The sequence below is a fragment of the Lepus europaeus genome, chromosome 3 (genome assembly GCF_033115175.1).
Source record: "Lepus europaeus isolate LE1 chromosome 3, mLepTim1.pri, whole genome shotgun sequence".
In the NCBI taxonomy this organism is placed as follows: Eukaryota; Metazoa; Chordata; class Mammalia; order Lagomorpha; family Leporidae; genus Lepus; species Lepus europaeus.
Window position 1 is genome coordinate 80,195,844 of NC_084829.1, and position 13,391 is coordinate 80,209,234.

Sequence of the window (13,391 nt, forward strand, 5' to 3'; positions counted from 1 at the left end):
TGAGGTATCATGTCTCACTCTTAAGTGCAAACAGCAGGCAGGCCATCCTCTCGGTGTCACATAAGTGCAGACAGAAGGCCATCTGCTTGAATGTCACCGAAGGGCAGAGGAGAGACTGTGCACATGTGAATCCTGCTTAGGCCTCTTAATTGCCTTAACTGCCTTAGAATCTTAAGACTACTTTCTGCCTAGTTCCTTCACAGCATAAGGATCTGCACTTAATTAGCAAAACAGAAAGGATATCAAGAACCTTTTTTTTGCAGGGGAGACAGCCCCAAACCCCTGATGCAAAAGCTCAATTTCAACAAATGATGTTGGGGCTGGCGTTGTGGCACGATAGGTTAAGCCACCACCTGCGATGCCAGCATCCTGCATGAGAGTCAGTTTGAATCTCAGCTGCTCTGCTTCCAATCCAGTTCCCTGCTAATGTGCCTGGGAAAGCAGTGGAGGATGACCCACGTACTTGGGCCTCTGCCACCCACATGGGAGACCTGGATGGAGTTTCAGGCTTCTAGCTTCAGCCTGCCCTAGACCCAGCCATGGTAGCCAAATGGGCAGCCATCTGGGTAGTGAACCAGCAGATGGAAGATCGATCTCTCTCCTTCTCTCTCTATAATTATGCCTTTCAAATAAATAAATCTTTTTTAAAAGTAAAAAGAAATTATGGGAGCTAAATTTGTTTAAAAAGGGAAGAAAATTTAAAAAAAAAAAAAGAAATGCCTGTATCAGTATTCTTTTTTTTTTTTTTCTTAAGATTTATTTATTTGAAAGTCAGTTACACAGAGAGAAAGGAAAGAGAGAGGTCTTCCATCAAATGGTTTGCTCCCCAATTGGCTACAATGGCCAGAGCTACACTGATCCAAAGCCAGGAGCCAGGAGCTTCTTCGAGGTCTCCCACACGGGTACAGAGGCCCAAGGACTTGGGCCATCTTCCACTGCTTTCCCAGGCCATAGCAGAGAGGTGGATTGGAAGTGGAGCAACCAGGTCTGGAACCGGCGCCACATGCGATGCCAGCACTTCAGGCCACGGCATTAATCCACTGCACCACAGCACCAGCCCCCTCTATCAGTATTCTTGCAAATATAGTTTTGAAAAACTGTTTTATATCTTTGTAAAACCAATGGTTAAGAACGTATACTACTATAGTTTTAACGATCTGTGATTACTTTAAGATTTGCTGTATATGGGTGAAATGGTCATTTTTCCACTCAATTACTGTTTATAGCCGTTCTCTTTATTCTCACTAAACTACAGTCTTTTTGCTTTTTACTTCTAAACTTCTTATTCAGTGAAGCATTAAGCCTTTTTTACAGTAATGTAAATTTAAAATATGTTATCTCAAAAACTAAAAAAAGAAAGGAGGGTGGGAGAAAGGCAATGTCATTATGTTCTTAGAATTGTATCCACAAACTATATTCAATCTGCTGAAAACTAATTTAAAATTTTCTTAAATTAAAATCTTTAAAAAAAGAAATAATGTTTATGAAATAACGAACCTCTACAAGTAGGAGTCAACAAATTTTCTATAAAAGGCCAGATAGTAAACATTTTACACTCTTTGGGCTATAAACAAGAGACTTCAAAAAGTCCACAGAAAATGGAATTTTAAACATTTACTGCATTGCCAAAAAAATTTTTTTTTAAATCCATGCATAGTTTTTCATTAAATGCATTTCCATCAGTTTTTGAAGATTCTCCCTTTACATCTTTATGGCCTCCGTTACATATTCTTTTTTTTTTTTTTTTTTTTTGACAGGCAGAGTGGACAGTGAGAGAGACAGAGAGAAAGGTCTTCCTTTTCCGTTAGTTCACCCCCGAATGGGCGCTGCGGCCAGCGTGCTGCGGCTGCCGCACCGCACTGATCCAAAGCCAGGAGCCAGGTGCTTCTCCTGGTCTCCCATGTGGGTGCAGGGCCCAGGGACCTGGGCCATCCTCCACTGCACTCCCGGGCCACAGCAGACAGCTGGCCTGGAAGAGGAGCAACTGGGACAGAATCCAGCGCCCCGACCGGGACTAGAACCCGGGAAGCCGGCACCGCAGGCAGAGAATTAGCCTAGAGCCGCAGCGCTGGCTGGCCTCTTTTTTTTTTTTTTTAAAGATTTTATTTATTTATTTGAGAGGTAGAGTTACAGAGAAAAAGGGAGAGACAGAGAAAAAGGTCTTCCTTCCTCTGGACCACTCCCCAAATGACCACAATGGCCAGAGTTGGGCCGATTTGAAGCCAGGAGCTTCTTCTATGTCTCCCACATAGGTACAGGGGCCCAAGCACTTGGGCCATCTTCTGCTGCTTTCCCAGGCCATAGCAGAGAGCTGGATCACAAGAGGAGCAGCTGAGAACTAGAACTGAAGCTCATATGGGATGCTGGCACCGCAGGTGGAGGCTTTTCCCACTATGCCACAGCACCAGCCACTCTGTTACAAATTCTACCTGGTACTATCTTTCTGATTCCAGGAACCAGCCTCCCACTCACTTCCCTCAAGGATACTAAGGTCTGCAGGGGCTCAACTGCCTTATGTAAAATAGCATAGTATTTGCACAGAACCAACACATATCCTCCCATATACCTAAAATTATCTCCACCTAACGTAATGTAAATGCTATGTAAATGGGAGGTGTTTTCTTTTCTTTTTTTTTTTTAGGGAATAATGACAAGAAGAAGTCTGCACATGTTCAGTAAAGATGCAGTTTTTTCCTGAGTCTTTTGGATTTGGGGTTGACTGAATCCACAGATTTGGAGCAGAGGCCTTAAACAACAAACACAGTAGACAGAGGAGGCATAGGTGTCTCATTATTGGGGCTCCATCCGCATTACCAAATTATCTCCCAAAGGCCCCACCTCCCAACACCATCCCAGTGAAGGGTTAGGGCATCAATATATAAATTTGAGGAAGACACAAATAGCCTATGAACAGAGTCCAAGCGGATATGGAGATGTCACTAATAAGTGGCAGGAGAGGGGGCAGTAAAGGATGCCAGCAGCAGATTAGTTAACCAGAGGGGCACTGACCAGGGAAGTCAATGCCATGAGCATAATAGGGCCAGGATTTTCCCTGAGGGAGAATGGAGTCACAAAGAGAGAAAAACTAGGATGGACCCCATGATGGTGGACTAGAATGGAATGTGTCTATTGGAAGTCAGTTTCCAAAGTGGCTGCGTATAAACAGATACAGTAATAGAAATGAATGTAAATGCATGTACTCCTATGTGTATATGCACATACATAAACATGCATACATCTCACACACACACACACACTTCCGGGGGAAGCAACACCCCAACAGTAATGAGCACAGTGTCCAGATCTTGGCTAGTAAAGGCCATTTCCCACTAAAAACCAACCAAAACAACAATAACAACAAAAAAAAAAAATCCAGGGTTCCCTGAAAAAATGACTATATTCAACAAGAAAAGAATGAGAGAAGCATGGCACATCTCACTATGCAACCAAGTAAGGAAAAAAAATCAAACAATGACAGAGATATATCCAAAAAGATACAAATCATCTTGAAAGGACTCCTGTGGCCAGATCCAGTGTAACTGGCACAAAAAAGTAGTTACTCAAATAAACCAGGACTATATGTTTTTACTGATGTAAATAAATGAATGCATAAAATGAATCTGTGATGAGGAAGAGGGTATTTACATAGCTGTCTTCCCAATCTACACTTCGTAATCACAAAGAAAGAGCAACCATCAGGTGGAGAAGATTGGTACACACCCCCTTCCATAGGTGCTCAAAGTTAACATAACCAAGAACGTAATAAAAATCACATGCCACCCGACAGGATGCAATGGGCAGAACACAGCATCACTACTGTGAAATTCCTGCCAAGGATGTATAACCCGAATCTACGAATATAAGACAAATCCAAAAGGAGGGACAGCCTCCAAAATCATCGTGCCATAATCTTTACAAGTGTCAGGGTCATGCAACTCTTCCAGACTGACACACTGATACGCGGCCATGAAATGCGCCACATGGCTGACGAGGACTCGCCTGCTCTGAAGGACTCGCGGGGACCAGCAGCAAAGCGTCCATGAAGTCTGGGTGTAAGATGCACTAACAGATTTCCCAGCTTTGAGGGCCACACAGTGGTCATTTAGGACAGGATCCTACTTTGAGACTAATCTTGATGATGCCACTGTCTCCTTTTGTATGTGAGGCTTCCTTCACTGCTCACTTGTATCCTGTCAGGTATTTCTTTAAACTGACTTCACATCTGACTCCGAATACAAGCAATATAATAGAATAGAAGTCCTTTCGGTGATCTATAAGACCCAGTGATCACACACCTGCTGGAGAACCCACCGCTAACATTCCAGGCATTCTGAAAATCAGCTGACCTCACTTTGGTAAGCCAAAGGTCAACCATAGTGTAAGTATGCACACCACAGGAACCAAGAAATGCAAACTAGGACCTTTTGTGTCCATTGTATCCAGCAACATCCACGACTGCTTTGTGCTCCTGGAGAGCAGGTTGCTCAACATTTGCCAGTACTCGCATCTAAGCCCTTCATGACGTGTCCTCTACCCCACACCCATCTCTGAACCCCCTTGCTACTGAGTCTGTTCTCTCAGAGGAGAGTCTTCCACTATCTCACAGTTGCACACTTCCCACTTTTGCTTTATTATGCAAGTATTACTCTCTCATCGGAAATAAGCGCTTGTCATTCTTTTCTCCTGCTCTTAATCTAATATATATTTTATTTGTTGTGTGTATCTTCTACAGCACTAGCCTATAAGCTCAATGAAGGCAGTGAGTTTTGTCTTTGCTGTTACTATTGTTCATAGCTGCATCACCAGTGCAGTTTTGGGGCACTAGAATAGGAATTCTATACACATTTGTGGATTAATAAATGGCCAAAGTTCATCACACAAGTATGAAGATGGCTTAATAGGTTTTCCTTGGCCGGCGCCATGGCACAGTAGTTTAATGCCTCTGCCTGTGGCACCAGCATCCCATACAGGCACTGGTTCGAGTACCAGCTGCTCCACTTCCAGTCCAGCTCTCTGATATAGCCTGGGAAAGCAGTAGAAGATGGCCCAAGTTCTTGGGTCCCTACACCCACATGGGAGACCAGAAGGAAGCACCTGGCTCCTAGCTTCGGATTGGTGCAGCTTCGGCCATTGCATCCATTTGGGGAGTGAACCAATGGAAGGAAGACCTCTCCCTCTCTCTCTCTCCCTCTCTCTCTCTCTCTCTCTCTGTAACTCTACCTCTCAAATAAAATATATAAAATCTTTTAAAATAAATAAAATGTTTTGGGCCAGCGCCGTGGCTCAACAGGCTAATCCTCCGCCTAGCGGCGCCGGCACACCAGGTTCTAGTCCCGGTCAGGGCGCCAGATTCTGTCCCGGTTGCCCCTCTTCCAGGCCAGCTCTCTGCTATGGCCCAAGACTGCAGTGGAGGATGGCCCAAGTGCTTGGGCCCTGCACCCGCATGGGAGACCAGGAGAAGCACCTGGCTCCTGCCTTCGGATCAGCGCGGTGCACCGGCCACAGCGCGCAGGCCACAGCGGCCATTGGAGGGTGAACCAACAGCAAAGGAAGACCTTTTTTTCTCTCTCTCTCTCTCACTGTCCACTCTGCCTGTCAAAAAATAAATAAATAAAATACTTTTAAAAAAGGTTTTCCTAATGTAATCCGCAGATGTAAAGATTAAAGGAAAAGACATGACCATCCCAGAACATGTAGAAAATCATTAGAAAATATATAACACCTAATCATGATAAAAAATCCTTAATCAACTAGGAATAGAAAAACTATGCAGTCTATCAGACAGGTTTACCAAAAGCCTCTTTCATCAGCGAAATGCCAAAAAGCATTTCTTTTAATATTAGGGACAAATACAAAACTCATATTAATATTTACATGAACTTCAAATAGACTAACATTCTAATTAAAATGCAGAGATGGTCAGAATATATTTTTATTCTTTTTCTTTATTTATTTCAAAGGCAGCGCAAGAGAAAGACAGGGAGAGGAAGGGAGGGAAAGAGAAAGAGATCATCTTCCACCTGCTGTTCACTCCCCAAATGGCCACAATAGCCAGGTCTTGTCCAGGTCAAAGCCAGGAGCCAGGAACTCCATCCTAGTCTACTTCAGGGGTGGCAGGGGCCCAAGCACTTCTACCACCTTCCACTGCCTTCCCAGGCAGATTAGCAGAAAACTGGATCAGAAGCAGAGCAGTGGGGACTCAAACCAACACTGCAATAAGAGATGTCAATGTCTAAGCTGTAAGTTCACCTACAGTGCCACAATGCAAGCTCCAAGAAAAGACGTTTATAAGAAACCACGTATATGCTATTTCTAAAAACTTAATACATAAACGTATGTTAAAAATAGGTAGAAAAAGACATACAACATCAACATTATAGTCAACAAATTTCTGACAAAGATGCTAAATTATGTCAATGGGAGAAATGATTATCTTTTTAATAATGGTGATGGAAAAACTGTCTATTCTATAGAAAAAAGTAACTGATCTCTATACCTCACTGCAAATACAAAAATGAACTCAACATGATCACAGATCAAAATGTAAAGGCTAAAACTATACAACTCATAGAAAATAAACCTAGGAAAATATATTTACAATTTTGATGTATAGAAAGACTTCTTAAGACATGGACCAGGGGCCGGCACTGTGATGCAGTGGGTTAATGCCCTGACCTGAAGCGCCAGCATCCCATATGGGCAGTGGTTCGAGACCCAGTTGCTCCACTTCCGATTCAGCTCTCTGTTATGGCCTGGGAAAGCAGTAGAAGATGGCCCAAGTCCTTGGGCCCCTGCACCCAAGTGGGAGACTCTTTGGATCGAGGCAGCTCTGGCTGTTGTGGCCAGTTGGGGAATGGACCATCGGATGGAAGACCTCTCTCTCTCTCTCTCTCTCTCTCTCTCTCTCTCTCTCTGCCTCTCCTCTCTCTGTGTAACTCTGACTTTCAAATAAATAAATCTAAAAAAAAAAAAAAAAAAAAAAGACATAGACCAAAAACACTAACCAGTAATAAACAGTAATAAATCAGACCTCATGACAAATAAAAATTTCTATTCATCAAAAGACTCTAAGAAGTGGTAAGTCATAAATTAGAAGAAAATATTCAGATATTCTCAAATGCATATGTATATGAGAAGGCTTTTGTTGGCAGGCTATATACTCTTTCAATTCAGCAATAAGAGAAAACCCACATTTAAAAAAATATCTGAGAAGCAGAGAGAGAGAGAGAATTTTTTTTTTTTTTTTTTGACAGGCAGAGTGGACAGTGAGAGAGAGACAGAGAGAAAGGTCTTCCTTTTGCCGTTGGTTCACCCTCCAATGGCCGCCGCGGTAGGCGCGCTGCGGCCGGCGCACCGCGCTGATCCGATGGCAGGAGCCAGGTGCCTATCCTGGTCTCCCATGGGGTGCAGGGCCCAAGCACTTGGGCCATCCTCCACTGCACTCCCTGGCCACAGCAGAGAGCTGGCCTGGAAGAGGGGCAACCGGGACAGGATCGGTGCCCTGACCGGGACTAGAACCCGGTGTGCCGGCGCCGCAAGGCGGAGGATTAGCCTAGTGAGCCGCGGCGCCGGCCGAGAGAGAGAATTTTAAAAGACAGCTTCCACCTGCTGGTTGACTCCCTAAATGCCTGCAATGGCTTGGGGCTGTGCTGGAAGACAGGAACTCAAGCCAGGTGTCCCCCATTGGCAGGAATGGCTGCCTCCCAGGGTCTGCGTCAGCAGGAGGCGAGAATCAGGAGCCAGACCCAGGTACTCTGATATGGCACAGGAGTTCTAACCCGGGTCAGAACTGCTAGGCCAAAAGCCCCAGCCCCTGGCCTTTTTGGTAAGGACTTTTAAGGTGGACTGGGATTGGAGATAGCCTTCAAATTCATCATTTTTATAAAACAGGGAGAGGCAGAGAGTCCTATTACCCCCATCCTAGAAATGAAGAAAATCAGATGACTTATTCTACTTTTGTGAGGAAGCTAGGACTCACGACAAGTCCAAAACTGTCACACCAGGTACCTACCTGGCAGCTCAACCTACCTGCGGCATGTCATAAAATTCTCAGGACTTTAGTATCTAACTGTATCTAAAGAGCAGTCACAGGGAATAGGAAAGGGGACCGCAAACCATTAAAATTGCTGCCAACAAAAAAAAAAAAAAAAAAAATTTTTCCTACAAGTTTCTAGTTTGTGTAGGAAACAGCAAGTTAAGCGTCTGCAGACTTCTCATGGGAACTTGGGATATGAGGGAAAACATGAGTTCCGTAAGTCTGTAGCCTTTGTTGGCCGTTCACTGAACACAGGTGTACTGGATGAACGATAGGAGAAGAAAAAACAGTAACAAAAACTGGGTTTTTGTTTTTTTTTTTTTTTTACAAAACAAGAAACATTGGAACTGATCTACCACCCAAATAATGGTAAATACGGAATTTTTTTTTTTTTTTGCATAGTTTTGTTAGAAACGCCGGGCACTACCAATGGTGTGCTACACCAGGGCTCCTCAACTTCACCGTGCACTTGAATCCTGGGACTCGGTAAACCCACCACTCCCGGGGTGGGGCTGAGACCCTGCACCTCTGGGAAGCTCGGAAGAGATGCTGACGCTCTCCGTGAGGGTGTGGGACTTCCGGGAGGGGGTGGGGAGGACTGCACCTCAAGTACCGAGAGCTCTGAGCAACTAGGAAAAGAGAGGAGCGGAGACCCCCACACACCCACCCGCGCACACACACCCACCCGCACACGCACAACCCCCCCTCCCCCCCACACACACACACGGCGGCCGTGGAAACGTGAGGGGGCTCCGCCCCGGGAGCCCACACGCCCACCCCGCGCTTACCCCACGATTAGCAGCGCGCTCGGCAGCCGTCTCCGCACCTCCAGGAACACGCGCGTCTCCGCCGCAGTTGCCGCCATGGCGGGGGCCGGGTCGTACACGCGGGGCCGCGCAGGAGGTTCTGGTGCCCCCGGGCCCCCAGGACCAGGAGCGGGTGCACGTGGGGCCCGGGCGGCTGCGGGAGCGGCAGCGGCAGTGGTAGCGGCGGCGGCGGCGAGCGCCCTGACGCGGTCACTTCCAGCCCACAGCGCCGCCTGGAGGTTGGGGGCAGAGTTTCAAAATCCCTGGGCCGACTGGAGAGGACGACACGGGGGTCCCTTGGCTGGTGTGGGTAGGACAGGACTCCAAGAAGGGAGATCATGGTGGGGACCGTCCCCAGGAGGTCCGAGAGCAGAAATTCCCTTTCCCAAACCCACTTTACTTTGGTCTTTTTTGTGAGCTAGAATCTCTTGTTGGTGTCTGAGGAAAAAAAAAAAAAAAGTCAAGGATTGACTTGGCATCGCTAGTCAGACTACATAGCTCCAAGACCGAACTTGTAAAAATGTAAGGAGGTTTCCTGCTGCCTACGCAGAGGAGCGTGGTTGAAGTCTAGTATCTTGACTCGGCAGACTAAGTCGTATGAGGGGTCCTCAGCAAGTTCATAGAAACCACATACGGGGGGTGGGGGGGTTGCATGGATTTCAAATGTATGTGCACCCAAATAAAACTCATGCATATTTGTTATAATGAACGGGATCTATGTTGGCGCACTAAGAAGGATATGACATCGGTTTGAAAAGAGTCCCTAAGAGAGCAGCATGAATGCTGTTAAAATTGAAGCAAAAGCAAACAACCAATGTGGACGAAGTTTGGATAGACAAAGGGTGAAATCACGGATGCTTTACGAAAGGCTTATGGGGACAATGCCCCCAAAGAAAGCAGCAGTTTACACGTGGATAACTTGTTTTTAAGATGGGATGGGATGATATTGAAGATGTAGCCCACAGTGGCAGACCAACCATGTCAGTTTATGAGGAAAACACCCATCTTATTCATGCCCAGCATGAAGAGGACTGGCAATTTATAGCAGAAACAATAGCCAACACCACAGACATCTCAACTGGTTCTACTTACACATTCTGAATGAAAAAACTAAAATGGAACTAATTATCTGCTTTTTAGGTGCCAAAACTGTTGCACTCACCTCAGCTGCAGGTAAGAGCTAAACTTTCAACAGAAATTTGAAACAAGGAGGATTAAGATCCAGAAGCATTTCTTCCAAGAATCCTTTTTTTTTTCTTAAAATATTTTATTTATTTATTTGAGAGGTAGAGTTAAAAACAGAGAGAGAGAGAGAGAGAGAGAGATACAGAAAGGTCTTCCATCCTCTGGTTCACTTCCCAGGTGGCCATGAGGGCAGGAGCTGAGCCGATCCAGAGCCAACAGCACTTGGGCCATCCTCCACTGCTTTCCCAAGCCACAAGCAGAGAGATGGGTCTGTAGAGGAGCACCTGGGACACAAAATGGGGCCCATATAGGATGCTGGCACTGCAGGCAGAGGCTTAGCCACTACGCCACTGCACCAGCCCCTCAAAGAATCTAAACAGGACATGAAACATAGCTTTGCCAGCCCAATCCTAAAGACAAAGCACAATCAAAGCAATGTCTACCAAGAGGTATTAAGTGGTCCAGTCCAAGCCAAAGTGGACCACTCAAGAGCAAATTGGCAGCAACAGTTATGGGGGATGCTCGAGACATTCTGCGTGTTGACTCTCTGGAAGAGCAAAAACAGGAACATCTGTTTATTGGGGGAGTGTCTGGAAAAAGTTAGCGAAAATCTCAGCAGAAAAATGTCAGGGAATGCTTCACTAGAGTTGTTTCCACAACAAAGCTCCGGTGCCTTCCTCTTATCAAACAAGACATTTGATGAGAAATCATTTGGGTATTCACCCTACAGTCCTTTTTATGTTTCTTAATTCTGAAAAAAGAATATTTAAAAGGCCCCCATTTTTCTTCAGTTATTAAGGTACAAAGACTACATTGGCACGGTTAAGTTCCCCGGACCTGCAGTTTTTTGGGGGATGAACTAAATTGCTAATATCATCAACTGCAAAAGTGCCTTGAAGTGTTAGTGCTTGTGTTAAGAAACAAACTTTATATTTTTATTTTATTTTTTGCCACGGCTGGCCCTGCGCCGATCTGAAGCCAGGAGCCAGGTGCTTCTTCCTGGTCTCCCATGTGGGTGCAGGCGCCCAAGCACTTGGGCTATCCTCCACTGTCTTCCTGGTGCCACGGCAGAGAGCTGGACTGGAAGAGGAGCAACCAGGACTAGAACCGGTGCCCACATGGGATGCCAGCTCCGCAGGCGGAGGATTAACCTAGTGCATCACGGCACGAGTCCCTATATTTTTATTTTAAATTCCATTTCCATGAACTTTTTGGAGTACTTCATATAACTTTTGTAAATAAGAAAGATGAGAATGATCCCATATGTAAATTTCCACTCCTTTCTTTTGCAGAAACTCACTCAGAAAAATGGTAGTCTCATTGCTACTGCAAGATCATTTTGGAAAGTTTGATACAGCAAATAAAAGGATCTGGTATAGTGTAAATACTTACAATGGAGAAGTAATACAATTTAAGGCCACATTAGAATTAAAACAGGAATTTTTTTAAAAAAAGAAACACTGCTTTTACAAAAATAAAAACAATGACAACTTGTATACAGAAAATCCTATGTTTAATGTTCTACTTTATAATTTCAAAGCCATAATTACCTCACATGAAATCTATTAGTCAGAAGCATTTCTAAATACCTAATACCTAAACCAATGCTAGATAGATAAATCCTGTAGTATCCCTAAAGATACTAATTTAAAATAATTTTTCTGGGGCCGTCTCCGTGGCTCACTTGGTTAATCCTCTGACTGCAGTGCCGGCATCCCATATGGGTGCTGGGTTGCAGTCCTGGTTGCTCCTCTTCCAGTTCAGCTCTCTGCTGTGGCCCAGGAAGACAGTGGAGGATGGCCCAAGTGCCTGTGCCCCTGCACCTGCATGGGAGACCAGGAAGAAGCACCTAGCTCCTGGCTTCGGATGGACATAGTGCCAGCTGTAGCAGCCATTTGGGGAGTGAAGCAATGGAAGAAAAACCTTTCTGTCTCTCTCTCTGTCTACAACTCTACCTGTCGTATTAAAAAATAATACTTTTTCTGAAATCCATATTTGGGGCTTTTTAAGATTATTGTGTTGCAGTACAAATTCTTATATGATCACAATAATTCATGATCATTGAAATAACAATTCAGTTAAAAAATAGTTTACTGCTACTTTCAGTATCAAATAATTCTATTTGCAGGGTGAAGATTTAAACTCCTGACATAACCTCTCACTCTTAAACTGCGAAGATATTAAATGTATCCCATTCTTAAGCATTCATGCTCTTCATAACTGGTGTTCTATTAGTCTAAAAGATTCCTATTCCTTGGGCCCCTGCACCCATGTGGGAGACCTGGAAGAAGCTCCTGGCTCCTAGCTTGGGATCTGGGCAGCTCCAGCCAATGTGGCCAATTAGGGAGTAAACCAGTGCATGGAAGACCTCTCTCTCTCTCTCTCTCTCTCTCTCTCTCTCTCTCTCTGCCTATCCTTCTCTCTCTGTGTAACTCTTTCAAATAAATATTTTTTAAAAATTGCTATATTTCATACATAGTCATGAACTCATAAAACCTTTCTATTATTTTTTGACCGTCTGGACTGGATAAAATGGCACAATCTTCCTTGGAGTAACTTGTTATTATTGAAAGAACTGTGGACTCAATATCATCTGAAATTTGATATCAATTATTTGGCTCTTAGCCTTGCAAGTCTAACTATTCTAAGCTTCAGGTTACTCATACAAAATATTATGGGATTACTTAAATAATATTTAAATAATTATTTCAAAGCTGTTTTCAATTCTTATTAGCCCTTTAAATTCTCCATCAAGATGGAGCGTTGGTAAATTTAAAACACCTGCTATTAAAAACCTCTCTGGCCCATTCCAGCCATTGGTTCTGTGGCCGCTTCCGCGGAGAGTCCACTTGAGGGCGCTGTGGCGACAGTTTAGCATCGGGAGGAAAGGAGCGCACCGGGGGCGGAGACCCAAGGCCGTCGACGTCGACGTGAGCGCGACGCGGTGCACGCTGGGAGCTGTCACTAGGCCCTTCGGCTCCCGGCCTTCGTGTCGCCGCCTCGGTTGCCAGGAGAGCGGCGCCGGCGGGGAGCGGCCGAGCCCACGGCAGGTAACAGCGTCCCCGCCCCCAGCGCGGTCGCGAGGCTGGCCGCCGGCCCCGCACAGCCTCCGCCGCCGGCTTGTTCCGGAGCCGCGGGGGCGCTCCGCGGGGCTGGCTGCTGTGGCGTCGGGCGTGTTGCCGCCCCGGCGCCGCCTGGAGCCTCCGTGCCCGCCAGCGGCTCTCTGGTTTCCCCGGAGTTGGGACCTGAGTGGGGACGGGAGGGCCGGGGCCTGGCGGGGGCGCGAGGGCGGCCCAGGGCGGCCAGCGCAGGGTCGCCGGAGGCGGGGCCTGGCGGCTGGCGGGGGCGGGTCCCGAGCCTCCCAC

At 45.9% G+C, this 13,391-nt stretch overlaps 2 protein-coding genes across 13 annotated transcripts in view; one reads left to right on the forward strand and one right to left on the reverse strand.

Annotated features, from left to right (window-relative positions):
• UBE3D (ubiquitin protein ligase E3D) overlaps positions 1–8,958 on the reverse strand; it is a 460,276-nt gene extending 451,318 nt beyond the window's left edge. For 5 of the 6 annotated variants that reach the window (XR_009865557.1, XR_009865556.1, XR_009865558.1 and 2 more), the window contains exon 1: positions 8,824–8,958. Coding sequence is in view for 1 of the 6 variants with exons in the window: in XM_062187589.1 (XP_062043573.1) it covers positions 8,824–8,900 (77 nt within the window). In the remaining 5 variants the exon portion in view is untranslated. The remainder of the gene's footprint in view (positions 1–8,823) is intronic. The other variant, XM_062187589.1, reaches the window with a different exon arrangement.
• A 4,030-nt stretch (positions 8,959–12,988) lies between these two features.
• The window catches only part of DOP1A (DOP1 leucine zipper like protein A), a 117,048-nt gene continuing 116,645 nt past the window's right edge, over positions 12,989–13,391 (forward strand). For all 7 annotated transcript variants that reach the window (XR_009865501.1, XR_009865503.1, XR_009865502.1 and 4 more), the window contains exon 1: positions 12,989–13,076. The gene's annotated coding sequence lies outside the window, so the exon portion shown is untranslated. The remainder of the gene's footprint in view (positions 13,077–13,391) is intronic.